Source organism: Xenia sp. Carnegie-2017, unplaced genomic scaffold (genome assembly GCF_021976095.1).
Source record: "Xenia sp. Carnegie-2017 unplaced genomic scaffold, XeniaSp_v1 HiC_scaffold_1, whole genome shotgun sequence".
Lineage (NCBI taxonomy): Eukaryota > Metazoa > Cnidaria > Anthozoa > Malacalcyonacea > Xeniidae > Xenia > Xenia sp. Carnegie-2017.
In genome coordinates, this window is record NW_025813402.1 from 1,491,632 (window position 1) to 1,508,597 (window position 16,966).

At 35.5% G+C, this 16,966-nt stretch overlaps 2 protein-coding genes and 1 long non-coding RNA gene across 4 annotated transcripts; 2 read left to right on the forward strand and 1 right to left on the reverse strand.

The window, feature by feature from the left end:
• Nucleotides 1-151: 151 nt before the first annotated feature.
• On the forward strand, nt 152-9,888 carry LOC124452853 (eukaryotic translation initiation factor 3 subunit E-like). The gene is made up of 13 exons (XM_047003515.1): nt 152-260; nt 426-485; nt 581-638; nt 1,032-1,149; nt 1,674-1,716; nt 1,805-1,909; nt 3,886-4,011; nt 4,798-4,919; nt 5,024-5,243; nt 5,655-5,764; nt 6,287-6,389; nt 9,166-9,312; nt 9,430-9,888. The coding sequence occupies exons 1-13, from the start codon at nt 171-173 to the stop codon at nt 9,472-9,474; spliced, it is 1,347 nt and encodes a 448-aa protein (XP_046859471.1). The 5' UTR covers nt 152-170; the 3' UTR covers nt 9,475-9,888.
• A 364-nt stretch (nt 9,889-10,252) lies between these two features.
• Nucleotides 10,253-12,160, reverse strand: LOC124453025 (ankyrin repeat domain-containing protein 66-like). 2 transcript variants are annotated; one of them, XM_047003749.1, is made up of 4 exons: nt 12,072-12,160; nt 11,163-11,333; nt 10,799-11,027; nt 10,253-10,569 (listed from the first exon to the last, which is right to left on the reverse strand). In XM_047003749.1, the coding sequence occupies exons 2-4, from the start codon at nt 11,305-11,307 to the stop codon at nt 10,476-10,478; spliced, it is 468 nt and encodes a 155-aa protein (XP_046859705.1). In that variant the 5' UTR covers nt 11,308-11,333; nt 12,072-12,160; the 3' UTR covers nt 10,253-10,475. The 2 variants fall into 2 exon arrangements, with proteins under 2 accessions (XP_046859705.1, XP_046859787.1); XM_047003831.1 differs by having other exon boundaries at nt 11,163-11,528; nt 12,072-12,151.
• On the forward strand, nt 11,409-12,095 carry LOC124453232. Its single transcript, XR_006951035.1, has 2 exons — nt 11,409-11,488; nt 11,833-12,095. It is a non-coding gene; the product is annotated as an uncharacterized LOC124453232 (long non-coding RNA).
• Nucleotides 12,161-16,966: the final 4,806 nt, after the last annotated feature.

Below are 16,966 nucleotides of genomic sequence, written 5' to 3' on the forward strand. Positions count from 1 at the left end.
CGTGGTCTCTCGCTTTGTCTTTAAAACATGTAATATGCACTGATATTCTCATTTCTCAAAATTCTGACTCCATCGAACCGCTTTACTCCAAAGACGACATAAACATCTTCATCTTTGCAATCTTCAACTCCTGTCTTTTTCTACTCCCCGTATTACACCACATTTTAAAGATGGCGGAACAAGACCTGACTTCGAAAATTGGCTGTTATTTAGATCGACATTTAGTGTTTCCATTGATGGAGTTTCTGTCAGTAAAACAGGTGAGAAGCGTTTCATACCACTCAAAGCTCAATTCTTATGTTTTTTGTCGTTTTTAAATCCTTTGTGTTTCACTTCAAAGTGTCTGCTTTTGTATTCAAATACTATTACTAACATGCGGTCCATCGTATTGTAGACTTACTTTGTTGTTCTTCTCATATCTTTAGGTCTATGATGAAAATGAAGTGTTACAATGCATATTGGAACTTCTCAACAACACCAAAATGGTGAGTTCGTTTGAACTACAAATGCGCGTTGGTGTTGAAATGAATTTTAGATTCTTTCCGTATTAAAATCAACATATTGTATCTCTGTATCAAAGGTTGATCTAGCCATGGATGTTTTTAAGCGCATCAACCCTGATGAAGAAATTCCCGAAGGTTTTTGAAGTATTATTTAAACTTGAAAAATTTAACTGGGATAATTATGAATGGCGGTGTGGTATATAAAGTTTTACTCGGTACGGGGGAATTTAGGAAAGTGTCCTGTGATTTGCATATGGTAGTAGAGTGCACTTTCAAAAATATCTCTCAGCCCAAACTGGAAAGTTTGTGGTGTGCGCCCAATCTTGGTGTGCACTACTAACAGTCTTGCTTTTAATTATGGTATTAAAGTGACAAAATTTACCAAGGCATGGTAACACGCCAAAAACACCATGAAAAATGTGAATTCAAACTAGAGCCCCTCCCCCTCTCCCTCCCCTTCCTCACAAAATCACTTTAGATTTATTCCTCCATATGAAACTCCAATTTTTTATTGATGGTTTTTTTAAGAGCTTATTGAGAAACGTGCTCAAGTCGTTAAGGAACTTAAGCAACTCGAGGAGAAGTCCGAACCTGTCACGAAACTGTTTCAAGATGAAGAATTTGTTGAGAAAGCACAGACGAGCAGGTTATACGCATATTGATCTAAATTGAGCAGTTAACATGATATCTTCCTTAAATATGCAAGGTGTCTAAAGCAGGGGTCTCCAAACTACAGCCCGCGGGCCAGAATCGGCCCGTTGGGCCGCTCAATTAGGCCCGCAGAGGCACTTAATAATATTATTTTTAAGCAAAATAAACTTTGTGCAGAAAGTTCACGTTATGTTGCAAGCCAACTAGCAAGAGTGGCTTACCTCAATTTTTCTCCCAACTTCCTACTTCCGTTTCAAGCACATTGCAAAATTTAAAAAGCTGAAGGATAATGTGGAAACTTTTTATATTCTTCGACCCTCAACATGCTAGATGAAAGTTCATGTGGCCCTCTGGCTGTAAAGTTTGGAGACCCCTGGTCTAAAGTATAAATTGAATTTATTTTAAAGCACAGATGCCAGTGATTGAAATATAATCAAACCTACTTTTAATGGATAGGCTGAGAATACTCTTAAAGAATACATTTTGCTTGTAATTAAAGACTGTTTACGTTCATTTCAGAGATGGCAAACACTTGTTCGAGTTTATACAAAAGGAAAAGGGAGTGAGTCAAATTTTTGCGGAATTTTTGTGATCACCGTCTACATATTATGTCTTTCTGTTCTCTAAGTAGTTTTTTTCTCATAATCCAGGTGGAATATGAAGCTGTTGAAAATCTCTATCATTATTCAAAGTTTCAATACGAATGTGGAAATTACTCGAGTGCCGCAGATAATCTCTATTTTTACAGAATTTTAGTAAGTTTTATATTTGTTTAATTTATTTGTATGTTTGTAAGTTTAATTTATTTGTAAGTTTGATTTATTTCTTAGTTTATTTGTCTGTGATTTGCACAATTGAACATTTAAATTTTGGAGCAATGTCCAAGTGGACATTCATACTAAAAATCCCCAGTATCCCCCATATCCCCCTAAAAAACCTCCAGTATCCTACATATCCCCCTGAAAACCCCCAGTATCTCACATATCCCCTGAAAACCCTCAGTTTCCCCATATCCCCTAAAACCCCAGTATCCCCATATCCCCTGAAAACCCCCAGTATCCCACATATCTCCTGAAACCTCCGGTATCCCCATATCCCCTGAAAACCCCGGTATCCCACATATCCCTGAAAACCCCCAGTATCCCACATACCCCCTGAAAACCCCAGTATCCCACATATCCCCTGAAAACCCCCAGTATCTCACATTAAAATTTACTTTCCCAAATTTGGAAAATATACATCTTAAGCACTATCCTGACAATGATTTGAACACAATGTAATGTATGTACACAGAATTTTTTTGATGCGTTCAAGTCTTCAACCAAAATCGAGCATTTCATTTCAGGCAACTAAACAAAGAAAATTTCAAATTCTTTTTCATGCCATTACAGTTTGCTTTGCTGAAGTAATATTTCATTCATTGCTTCATGAAGATTAACACCTTTTCGAGAAAAACTGCAAAAATCTGTGTGAAAATCAACCTTGACCTTCTCACTTTTGCGTGAAAAACATAGAAAAATTATTATTTTGATGAACATTTCCCCAAATTCCTTGATTACTTAAAGATTTTTATATTCCATTCCAATACTAAGCCAATGATATGTGGTCTCTAGCTGGAGAAATTTCACATCTCTTAGAAATCTGGATGTTGCGAGTCAATTCTCAAGCATTTTCTTAGTAGATTATGTTCATAATGCTTGTAGGCTCAGCATACTGAACCCAAGAAATCTGGATGTTGCGAGTCAATTCTCAAGCACTTTCTTAGTAGATTATGTTCATAATGCTTGTGGCTCAGCATACTGAACCCAAGAAATCTGGATGTTGAGTCAATTCTCAAGCATTTTCTTAGTAGATTATGTTCATAATGCTTGTAGGCTCAGCATACTGAACCCAAGAAATCTGGATGTTGAGTCAATTCTCAAGCACTTTCTTAGTAGATTATGTTCATAATGCTTGTAGGCTCAGCATACTGAACCCAAGAAATCTGGATGTTGAGTCAATTCTCAAGCATTTTCTTAGTAGATTATGTTCATAATGCTTGTAGGCTCAGCATACTGAACCCAAGAAATCTGGATGTTGAAATTCTCAAGCACTTTCTTAGTAGATTATGTTCATAATGCTTGTAGGCTCATCATACTGAACCCAAGAAATCTGGATGTTAGTCAATTCTCAAGCATTTTCTTAGTAGATTATGTTCATAATGCTTGTAGGCTCAGCATACTGAACCCAAGAAATCTGGATGTTGAGTCAATTCTCAAGCACTTTCTTAGTAGATTATGTTCATAATGCTTGTAGGCTCATCATACTGAACCCAAGAAATCTGGATGTTGCGAGTCAATTCTCAAGCATTTTCTTAGTAGATTATGTTCATAATGCTTGTAGGCTCATCATACTGAACCCAAGAAATCTGGATGTTGCGAGTCAATTCTCAAGCACTTTCTTAGTAGATTATGTTCATAATGCTTGTAGGCTCAGCATACTGAACCCAAGAAATCTGGATGTTGCGAGTCAATTCTCAAGCATTTTCTTAGTAGATTATGTTCATAATGCTTGTAGGCTCAGCATACTGAACCCAAGAAATCTGGATGTTGCGAGTCAATTCTCAAGCACTTTCTTAGTAGATTATGTTCATAATGCTTGTAGGCTCATCATACTTAACCCTAGAAATCTGGAATGTTGCGAGTCAATTCTCAAGCACTTTCTTAGTAGATTATGTTCATAATGCTTGTAGGCTCATCATACTGAACCCAAGACAGTTGATGCGCTTTGGGGAAAACTGGCTTCAGAGATTTTAATGCAGAACTGGGACGCTGCACTGGTTGATTTAGACTCGCTTAAAGAAGTTGTCGATCAAAACGTATGTTGTTTAATGTGTGTTTGTAGTACCAAGCATAAATGCGCTAATCTATGGGGTGGGTGTTTACATGAATCCGGCATGACTTTTGATCCGGAATGAACTCATTCCATTTTAAAAGAAATCCTACTGCATGTTTACATGAATCTGGCATGACTTTTGATCCGGAATGAACTCATTCCATTTTAAAGAAATCCTACTGCATGTTTTCATGAATCTGTAATTACTTTTGATCCGGAATGAACTCATTCCATTTTAAAAGAAATCCTACTGCATGTTTACATGAATCCTTCTGCATGTTTACATAAATCTGGAATGAGTCACAACTCGATCTGGATCGAGTTCATTCCTATTTTCATTCCGGATCGAAGTTTCATTCCGGATCGAAATTTACTTTTAATCTCATGTAAACGCGAATTGAGTTTCATTCTGGAATGATATTGTGATTAATGACGAAGCACGCATGCGCCGTGCGTAGTGCTTCTGGGAAATTGAAGCTCGTAAGCAAATAAGGCGGCTAAATGGGCTAAAATGAGTGCGAAGAAAAACAACAATTAGTTTCATGCAAGTGTTAAGCTGTATTAACGCAGGAGCAACAGAAAAAAAAGGGTTGCTATAATGTTTATGTTCTTCATCTTCAAATTTCAAAATTCCCGCGAAATGTCAATCCTTGTGTTGATTTCCCATGTAAACACGGATTGACATCACGTTTCGATCGGAATTGAAAGTCATTCTGGATTCATGTAAACACCCCCTATGGTAATGTTTTTATGATTTTTCATTATTCAGCACTATCCTGAGTTACAACAGCTTCAGCTGAGAACATGGCTGCTTCATTGGAGTTTGTTTGTGTATTTTAATCATGCCAAAGGGAGAGATTTATTGATAGATTTATTTCTCTATCAACCAAAGTATGTTCTCTTTAAAAATATTTCTACATACGTATTATCATAACATTTTCCGTTTGAGCCAGTGTCGCGGGAAAAAGGTTAAATTTATGAATGTGTTCCTTTAGGTATCTTAACGCAATACAGACGATGTGCCCTCATATACTGCGATACTTAACGACAGCGGTTATTACAACGAAAAGACGTCGGGTCGTCCTTAAAGATCTTGTCAAAGTAATTGAACAAGAATCGTACGCTTACAAGGATCCCATAACGGAATTCTTGCAGTGTTTATACGTGGATTTCAACTTTGATGGTGCACAGAAAAAGCTCCGCGAATGCGAAACTGTAAGTTTGTTTATAGCTAAGTTTATGTTTAATGTAGAAACTTAGAGTAACGCTTGACTTTTGTTGGTCAATGTAGTTTAGTGTAGGTGTGTGTTGTACTGTGTAGGTGTGTGTTGTACAATGTAGGTGTGTGTTGTACAGTGTAGGTCTGTGTTGTACAGTGTAGGTGTGTGTTGTACAGTGTAGGTGTGTGTGTACAGTGTAGGTGTGTGTTGTACAGTGTAGGTGTGTGTTGTACAGTGTAGGTGTGTGTTGTACAGTGTAGGTGTGTGTTGTACAGTGTAGGTGTGTGTTGTACAGTGTAGGTGTGTGTTGTACAGTGTAGGTGTGTGTTGTACAGTGCAGGTACAGTAGATCCAGTATGGGATATAGATTATTTGAAGTTTTATTTTGACATGGTTTTTATTTCAGGTTTTGAAAAATGATTTCTTTTTATGTGGCTGTATTGATGAGTTCCGAGAAAACGCGAGACTTTTTATATTTGAGACATTTTGTCGAATACATCAGTGCATCAGTATTGGGTAATTAACTAAAATATTTTCATTGTCCGTTCAACGTTTACCTACCATTATATCCTCTCGTGCTCATTATCATCCCTGCAACATTTCCCCTCGCATTCACATTCATCTCTGCAATCTTTTACCGTCGTATCCCCTCGTATTCACAGTCATCTCTGCAATCTTTTACCGTCATATCCCCTCGTATTCACAGTCATCACTGCAATCTTTTACCGTCGTATCCCCTCGTATTCACAGTCATCGCTGCAATCTTTAACCGTCATATCCCTCGTATTCACAGTCATCTCTGCAATCTTTTACCGTCATATCCCCTCGTATTCATAGTCATCTCTGCAATCTTTTACCGTCGTATCCCCTCGTATTCACAGTCATCACTGCAATCTTTTACCGTCATATCCCCTCGTATTCACAGTCATCGCTGCAACCGTTTACTATTATATCCCCTTGTGTTCATAGGCACCCCTACAATCATCCAGCTAGTTCATGATTATCCGTGCTAATAATTTGTCATGTTGTATTTTGTAGAATGCTAGCAGAGAAGTTGGACATGTCACCTGAGGAGGCGGAACGTTGGATTGTTAATTTGATACGAAATGCAAGATTGGACGCCAAGATAGACTCGGAAAAGGTTTGTTTCTCTTTATATAAATAATTTTTACTTATGATGATCAAATTTTTAAGCAAGGCTGACGGTGCGTATGTTTTGTCTTACATGACTTCCAGCGGAACTTGCATTGTATCACGTAACTCTATTTATTAGCATCGTTGCCATGTCGCCTTCAGCATTTACTGCCTTCAGCTTGTTGGCTGTATGCTGTATCTCGCGTTCTAACCAGCAAGCACCAAAATTGCTTTGCGTGCCGCTTCCTGGCATACGAATTTTTATTTTTTTATTTCTTTTTTCAACTGCTCTCCATACACTTCACTGTTCATTCAGATCAGTGTGACAGGTGCCGAAGGGACGAGATGGCGAAGTGTCATGTCGTACTCCTTATGAGTGCTTGTAAGGCGATGTCCATTAGGGTGCCTTTAGTCGTATCGGCTTGTGTACCTTAATTGAATAGCCTTGTTATATATATATGGCCTTTGCCTGCATTGCACAGCGTAAATAACTTAGCATGCAGCAAATGTTGACCACACGCAGCTGTTAAATGATTGGAAAAGGCTGGTTTACGCCATGATTACGCTCTCTATTTGCTGGAAGACATTAAACAGCCAGCGGTCTTTCTTACACGTAAATTACCGTAGAAAGGTGGAAGACATATTAAACTACCAGCGATCTTTCTTACACGTAAATTACCGTAGAAAGGTGGAAGACATATTAAACTACCAGTGATCTTTCTTACACGTAAATTACCGTAGAAAGGTGGAAGACATATTAAACTACCAGCGATCTTTCTTACACGTAAATTACCGTAGAAAGGTGGAAGACATATTAAACTACCAGCGATCTTTCTTACACGTAAATTACCGTAGAAAGGTGGAAGACATTAAACTGCCAGTGATCTTTCTTACACGTAAATTACCGTAGAAAGGTGGAAGACATATTAAACTACCAGTGATCTTTCTTACACGTAAATTACCGTAGAAAGGTGGAAGACATTAAACTTCCAGTGATCTTTCTTACACGTAAATTACCGTAGAAAGATGGAAGACATTAAACTACCAGTGATCTTTCTTACACGTAAATTACCGTAGAAAGGTGGAAGACATTAAACTACCAGTGATCTTTCTTACACGTAAATTACCGTAGAAAGGTGGAAGACATATTAAACTACCAGTGATCTTTCTTACACGTAAATTACCGTAGAAAGATGGAAGACATTAAACTACCAGTGATCTTTCTTACACGTAAATTACCGTAGAAAGGTGGAAGACATTAAACTACCAGTGATCTTTCTTACACGTAAATTACCGTAGAAAGGTGGAAGACATATTAAACTACCAGTGATCTTTCTTACACGTAAATTACCGTAGAAAGATGGAAGACATTAAACTACCAGTGATCTTTCTTACACGTAAATTACCGTAGAAAGGTGGAAGACATTAAACTACCAGTGATCTTTCTTACACGTAAATTACCGTAGAAAGGTGGAAGACATTAAACTACCAGTGATCTTTCTTACACGTAAATTACCGTAGAAAGGTGGAAGACATTAAACTACCAGTGATCTTTCTTACACGTAAATTACCGTAGAAAGGTGGAAGACATATTAAACTACCAGTGATCTTTCTTACACGTAAATTACCGTAGAAAGATGGAAGACATTAAACTACCAGTGATCTTTCTTACACGTAAATTACCGTAGAAAGGTGGAAGACATTAAACTACCAGTGATCTTTCTTACACGTAAATTACCGTAGAAAGGTGGAAGACATATTAAACTACCAGTGATCTTTCTTACACGTAAATTACCGTAGAAAGGTGGAAGACATTAAACTACCAGTGATCTTTCTTACACGTAAATTACCGTAGAAAGGTGGAAGACATTAAACTACCAGTGATCTTTCTTACACGTAAATTACCGTAGAAAGGTGGAAGACATTAAACTACCAGTGATCTTTCTTACACGTAAATTACCGTAGAAAGGTGGAAGACATTAAACTACCAGTGATCTTTCTTACACGTAAATTACCGTAGAAAGGTGGAAGACATATTAAACTACCAGTGATCTTTCTTACACGTAAATTACCGTAGAAAGATGGAAGACATTAAACTACCAGTGATCTTTCTTACACGTAAATTACCGTAGAAAGGTGGAAGACATTAAACTACCAGTGATCTTTCTTACACGTAAATTACCGTAGAAAGGTGGAAGACATTAAACTACCAGTGATCTTTCTTACACGTAAATTACCGTAGAAAGGTGGAAGACATTAAACTACCAGTGATCTTTCTTACACGTAAATTACCGTAGAAAGGTGGAAGACATTAAACTACCAGTGATCTTTCTTACACGTAAGGAATAAAATGTTTTTGTAGATCGTCAAGGTTAGTAGAATCCTGAGAAGGACTGTTGGTGTTGTTGTCGACTGACATTTTGACAAACCTTAGCGGTAGTCATCTTCAGAGTAAAGTGAAGAGTAAACGTCAGGCTTTATTTTTATCTGCTCTGTACGTCATATAAGACATGACTCTAAAGATGACTATGGATTTAGAAACGTCAGTCACTATCAACAATCCTTCTAAGAAACGCACGAACATGAATGATCTGCATCATTTTTTTTGGATACATGACGTTTGCTGTCAACTCTATCAGTAATCGAAAAGAGAAGAAATTTGCTTATTTCGTACTTTCTTTTAAAGATCTGAGAATCGATATTAATGCAAAAATTCTAGAGCAAACCATTATCGATGTCGCTCTTCGTCACTATAACAAAGTATGAATGAATTTCGCACACAGGGTCACGTTGTCATGGGAACTCAGTCTCCTTCCGTTTATCAGCAAGTGATGGAGAAAACTAAAGGATTGCTGTTTAAATGTCAGGTCCTGGAACAGAATTACGAGAAGAAGAAGAAAAGTGGTTCGGGAGATCACTACATGGTAAAGGTAGGTGTATTTTACCGGTAATGTAATTTACCGATTTGTACTATGATGTACTAATTTGTACTAATTTGTATCTAGGTAACTGCTCTTCTACACTTTATATTTTCAATGTATTTCTAGGGAAACTGGACAAATACTTATGATACTTCATTTATGAAAAACTGAAAGCTCCGAATCGTTATTCAAAACGAACATGAAATATCCATTTTATTCATCGCGGAGTCCTCAAAAAGGATAATTACGTGCTTCGTCCTCGGTGATGCAAGACCAGTTTCGAAATTAGCAATGCCTCGCCTTTCATCTCTGACTTCTTGCGTCAAACTCTGCTTATGTACCTGTTGTTGTTATGGTAACGATTGTTTACAACCTGTAATCTTTCTTTATGAGTTTCAAAAAAAACTCAATATTATTGTTTTCTCGATAACTTTTTAGAAGATTTTCAAGCGATTGAATTTGTTTCGTTTTCTCATTTCAAACTTTTAAAAAGATCATTTGCACTTCGAAAACATTCCTGCATTACCTTAAACGCATTAAAGCAGCAGGTTAATACTTTAATAAATACGTCGACTGGTTGTTTTATTTGTGTATTTGAAATTGCATTGCGTGCGCTTGACATCGTTTTGTTGAAATACACCGAAAGTTGGCTCATTTTTGGCGAAATGTTTGGCGTTATTTTGGCTGTTGTAGTTATCGTTTTTATATCTGTTTGGGCGGCAATTCAGGCTTATTATATCGGAAAGTGTTTTCGTGTTGGTCAGCCTCAAGAGTCTGGTCATTACAATGATTGCCTTTTATAAAAGAACATCATAGCCTTCTTGCCGTGTCTCAAGGTACAAAACGGTCAATATTTGATGTTCTGCTTCAAGGACGCGTTCTTCCGTGTGTGGGGAGATGCTTTTGCAATGTAAAGTTCCTACTTTCGTCGATGCATACTTGAAACAGCTCAAGAAGAACATACTAATATTCATAATTTAAATTACGTATAACATTGATATGTACACAGTTTACTACAAATTTATAAGTTAATATATGACAGTAATTTCTTCATTAAGATCATTGTAACGCAGAGATATATCACATAGATATAAATTGACAATGGATTACAATAATCTTTCCATTAAAGTTTTTCCAACGAAGAGTTGATACAATTAAAATCATGTACGTCGTTAATTCGCTTTTTTTGTCGCGCCAATTTTTCGTCCTTGAGCGAGTATTGTGTCTTTAATGTACATTATTCTCTGCTCTCCCGATTCTTCGATGCTTTGAGAAAAAAAATTTGACAGTTTTATCTTGAAAACCACTAAATTACCATCAAACATTATTTGATTTCAAGAATTTGTCGGCTAATGATAAACGTACAATATTAACATTACATTAATTGTATTTGAAAAAGGAAACCTAACTTCTCCCAAATACTAGTTGAACGAAGTCCGAACAACATCAATTCGATAGTTGTTTTTAAACTGTTTTAAAATCTCTTGACACTGACCTTTTAAGGAACTCTACACAGTCAACATGTCCATAAATTTCTGCAACGCGTCTTGGCGAGTCGCCTGTGTCGTCCTTTAAACATACGGCACCTCCATGTTCTTGAAGAGCGCGTAAACAGTTCACGTGACCTTCTTCGGCGGCGCAATGAGCTGGGGTCCAGCCTCCTACCATTCGCGCGGTAGCGTCTGCTTTATGTTCCAGCAGTAATTTGATGCAGCTTGCGTGGCCTGAGAAGTTTAAACGTGTCAAGAATTTCGTTGAAACTTTAAAGTCGTAGAGCGGAATTACAAGACAAAATGCAAAAACAAACATTTGAAAACATGTTTCTACGTCTTTATGTAAAGATCTCGTTGTTTACATACCTTTAGCCGCTGCCCAATGTAATGCTGTTCTCTCTCCAAACTCCACATCTTTGTGATTCACATCAATTTTCCCCATGAGCAACAGGCTTTGGAGTTCGTGGTAGTCGCCGCTAGCCGCAGCTTCGTGCAAAACCAGTTCTGACATCAGCAACGCTGGGCTATCGCCATGGCCTGGTACCGAAGGTGGATAATGAATGATAATACAGATGTGTGATATACAATCCCACCGGCAATATTGTTTTTTCTCTTGTTCAATCAACGAAGCGCAGTATGTGAATAGAGTCTAACATTGTTGGACTAACAAAACTATTTCAACAAAGCGAATGGTTTGAAACTTGTTTTCCTTGATTGTAAATGTTGATCGTACTGAGAAAGGCAAAAGAAACTGTTCATATTAGTGTTGACTAAAATTTTCTCATACTTAGCCGTCAAAATATCATTCAATATCAACAACACCAACAGTCTATCTCAGAATATCATTAACCTGGACAATCTATACTTCTACAAACATGTAGAAGCATTCGCTAATCCTGACTTCTGGGGCGGGTTTTGCACTGGTTGCTTGCTTTTGCATTGTCGGCTTTTAGTATAAACTTGCGCATTAAGATAAGCTTCAAAGATTTACAAACAACTTTAAGTAATAGAATCCATATTTCGTTACGTTTTCTAGCTAGAACTTTCCTTCCTACAGCTTGTTCCTCATATCGAGTAATCCGAGTTGTTTCAGTCGTCCCAAGAACGCAAACCACTATGTCAGAGCTCTTTCCAGACAACTGAAAGGACTCATTAATATGAGAAGCAGCGTTAAAGATTGCGTTCTACAGGCTAACTGCTACCAAAAGTAATTATAATAGTTCTAAATATTACTGTAGATCCTGTGAGTAACATCTCGTACTGGTTAAAGGTTACCTTATGAAAAAGCAAAAGACTTCATTTGTTGATATCCTGATGTTTTCACGATTGCTACGCAGCTCATGTTTGCATATTTCAAAGCAAAGCAAAACAAAGTAATTTAATCCGACTCATAATGCTTATGCTGGCAATTTAATCCGTCAATTATTATTTCATGACAGCGACTTATTCATTCATTGTTCAGCAAAACCTTTTATAAAGCGTTTCGTTTGAAATCTTTTTATAAGATTTGATGACCTAAACTATTTACATCAATCCAAAGGACTTTAGTCAGAGTTGTCGTCATTCTCATTATAAAGACTTCTTCCTGTAGTTTATGAATCAACTAAAGGTTATTTTTTAAGGTTATCTTTCCGCAAGAAAAAAGTAATATTTAACTAGAAAGCGGTTGATGTTCTTTGGAGAAACTTTTTATCGTTAGTTGAGATAAAAGATGTTCCAAGTCATTCTGCGTGTCCATTTAACAAAGAACATTGAAATAGGGTGACTCGAGAAAATGTTTTTGAAGCGTTTTTTCTTTGCGTAGTGACCGACACAGACTGTGGTCACTACGCAAAGATAATCAAAGGTACACATAAAGGTAGACATAAAGGTAGACATAAAGGTAGACACAAAGGTAGACATAAAGGTAGAAATAAAGGTAGACACAAAGGTAGACAGAAAGGTAGACATAAAGGTAGACATAAAGGTAAACATAAAGGTAGACATAAAGGTAGAAATAAAGGTAGACATAAAGGTAGACAGAAACGTAGACATAAAGGTGAGACACAAAGGTGAACATAAAGGTGGACATAAAGGTAGAACATAAAGGTAGACATAAAGGTGAATATAAAAGGTAGACATAAAAGGTGAACATAAAAGGAGTAGACATAAAGGTGAACATAAAGGTGAACATAAAAGGTAGAACATAAAGGTAGACATAAAGGTGAACATAAGGCAAAGGTAGACATAAAGTGACATAAAAGGAGTATGGGCAAAGGGTAGACATAAGATTAAACATAAAAGGTAAACATAAGAGTAGACATAAAGGTAGACATAAAGGTGAACAAAAGGTGAACATAAACATAAAGGATAAACAAAGATGAACATAAAGGTACATAAAGGTGAACATAAAGGCACATAAATTTGTAATTTTCACAAAGGATACATAAAGGTACAGGTACATAAAGGTGAACATAAAGGTGAAATAAAATTACATAAAAAGGTTGACATAAAGGTGGACATAAAGGAGAGACATAAGGTAGACATAAAGATGAAACATAAAGGTTGACATAAAAAGGTAAAAAATAAAGGTAGACATAAAGGGCATAAAAAGGTGAACATAAAGGTGGACATAAAGGTGGGGCATAAAGGTGAACATGAAGGTAGACATAAAGTGAACATAAAGGTAAATAAAGGTAGACATAAAGGTGTACACATGAAGGTTGAACATAAAGGTAGACATAAAGAGGTGAGAATAAAGTTTTACATAAAGGTTACATAAAGGTAGACATAAAGGAGACATAAAGGTGAGACATAAAGGTAAACATAAAAAGGTAGACATAAAGGTGAACATAAGGTGAACATAAAGGTAGACATAAAGGTATTTATAAAGGTACATAAAGGTGAACATAAAGGTGAACATAAAGGTAAACATAAGGTGAACATAAAGATGAACATAAAGGTGAACATAAAGGTGCACACATAAAATTAGACATAAAGGTAGACATAAAAGGAATTCACATAAAGGTGCACATAAGGTAGACATAAAAGGTAAACATAAAAGATGAAACATAAAGGTGCATAAAGGTGCACACAAAGGAACACATAAAGGAATTTTATAAAGGTACATAAAGGTACACATAAAGGTGCATAAAGGTGCACATAAAGGTGCACATAAAGGTTACACATAAAGGTTACACATAAAAGGAATTACATAAAGGTGCCACATAAAGGTACATAAAAGGTGCATAAGGTGGACATAAAAGATTAGACATAAGAGGTGCACAAGATTGCACATAAAGGTGCATAAAGGTGCATAAAAGGTGCACATAAAGGTAGACATAAAGGTAGACATAAAGGTGAACATAAAGGTGAACTTATAAAGTTAAACATAAAGGTAAACATAAGGAATTAGACATAAAGGTAGACATGAGATGAACACAAAGGTAGACACAAAAGGTAAGACATAAGGTGAACTATAAAGGTGAACACAAAGTTAAACATAAAGGTAAACATAAAGGTGAGACAAAGGTGTAGACATGGTGGACACAAGGTAGACCTAAAAGTGAACAGAGGTGAACATAAAGGTAAACATAAAGGTAGACATAAAGGTGAACATATAAAAGATGGACAACCACAGAATATAGCCTTTGCATTTTACCACTTTACAAAGACTATAGTCTTTGCATTTTCTAATTTACAAGACTATAGTCTTTGCATTTTTAATCTTTTATAAAGACTATAGTCTTTGCATTTTACTTACAATAAAGACTATAGTCTTTGCATTTTGAACTTTTACGCAAAGACTATAGTTTTGCATTTTACACTCTTTTATAAAAAGACTATAGTCTTTGATTTTACTTACCACATAAGACTATAGTCTTCATTTTACTTACTCGAGACTATAACTGCATTCCTCGTTCCATTCCATTCCATTTCATTTTTAATAAGACTATCAGATCTTTCACATTTCTATGACAAGACTATCAGATCTTCATTTCCACCTCAGACTATAGTCTTCATTTTACCACCACAAAAGACTACTCAGTCTTCATTTCTTTTAAAAAGACTATAGATCTTTTTTTCCATTATAAGACTATAGTCTTGCATTAATTACTTTTATAAGACTAAGATCTTTGCATTCTTTAATAAAAGACTATAGATCTTTGCATTTTTACATTTTACATAAAAGAGACTATGAGATCTTTACATTTTAACACATAAAGAGACTAGATCTTTGCATTTTACTACTACTTAAAAAGACTATAGTCTTTGCATTTTACTTTATTACAAGACTCATTCCATTTTAAGACCAGTCTTCCATTCCTGACTAAGACCACTCTTCCATTCCTTCATTTCCCTAAGACTATTCTTTCCATTCCATTCCTGTTTCCATTCTTCCATTTTACTGTCTTCTTTTTCCTTCCATTCTTTCATTCCATTCCACTCTAAGACCTCAGATCTTTCTCTTCCTTTCCTTTTCTCTATAAAGACTCAGATCTTTGCATTTTCCACCTATAAAGACTCAGATCTTCCTACCTGAATAAAAGACTCAGATCTTCATTTTCATCTAAAGACTATAGTCTTTACATTTACTACCCTTACGCAAAGACTATAGTCTTTGCATTTTACACTATGTAAAAGACTATAGTCTTTGCATTTTTGAACCACTTAAAGACTAGATCTTTGCATTTTACAAGTTTACGCATAAAGACTATAGTCTTTGCATTTTTGCAGGCAAAGACTGATCTTTGCATTTTACTAAATGCAAAAGACTATAGTCTTTGCATTTTACACCTGACACCAAAGACTATAGATCTTTTCATTTTACACTTTCATGCAGACTATGAATCTTATTGTCACAAAAGACTATAGTCTTCCGTTTTTACTGCATAAAAACTATTGTTTCATTTTACTTTTACAAAGACTATAGTCTTTGCATTTTCCACCTTCTATGCAAAACACTATGGTCTTTGCGTTTTTGAACTTTACTTAAAGACCTATATCTTCTATTTTTACTGCCTTAGGAGCCGAAAGACTATAGTCTTTGCATTTTACTTGTACCAAGACTATAGTCTTGCGTTTTACACCTTTACAAAGAGACTATGGTCTTCGCACCTTGCAAAAGACTATAGTCTTTGCGTTTTTCACTTTCGCAAAAAGACTATAGTCTGCTTTTTACACTTTTAATGCAAAGACCTATAGTCTTTGCATTTTTGAACTTTATAAAGACCTCGAGATCTCTGCATTTACTGCGCAAAAGACATATCTGCATTTTTTACTTTACGCATAAAAACTGTCTTTGCATTTTTACGCACTGAACTACTCAGATCGTTTTCACACCTTTGCAATTTTCGTAAAGTTCGCATTAAAATCTCAGTCAAAGAGATGTCTGAATTTTGTCTTTTATGAACTATAGTCTTTAATAAAGATTTAAAATACAAAGACCTAGTCTTTGCTTTTCAAAAATAATATCTAAAATACTTTGGCGTAAAGTGTGAAAATACAAAACTAGTCTTTAACACTCTTCTTAAAAAACTAAAAGTCTTTTTTCAACTTTTAATAAAAAGACTATAGTTCTTGTCTTTACCATGAGAGTACTAAGTCTGGCTTCTAGTCTTCTAACTGTATAAAAATTTCACAAAGACTATAGTCTGCTCAAAGTCTTAAAATGCAAAACACTAATAGTCTTTGCATAAAATTAAAAATAAAGACTACTCAGTCTTTAGCGATAAGTGTAAAATAAAATCTTTTGCATTAAAAATATTAAAAAGACTATAGTCTTTTTATTAAATTTAAAATCTATAGTCTTTAAGCGTAAAAATAATAAAAAAAAAAGACTATAGTTTTGCATAAAGTGTGTAAAATCTAAAGACTCTTTAGCATTAAGTCTGTAACAAAAGACTATAGTCTTTGCATAATGTCTAAAAGACTATAGTCTTTGATGAAGATGTGAAAATACAAAAGTTTTTTGCGTGGGGTTTAAATCTGAAAGAGTATAGTCTTTATTAAATTTGCAAAAAGACTAGTCTTTAAATTTTAAAGAAAATCAAAAAAGACTATAGTCTTTTATACAAGTGTACTCTAAGACTATAGTCTTTGCATTTTATATTAAAAAATGCAAAGACTATAGTCTTTAATTTAAAGATGTGTCAAATCACAAAGACTATAGTCTTTTTCAATTAAATTTC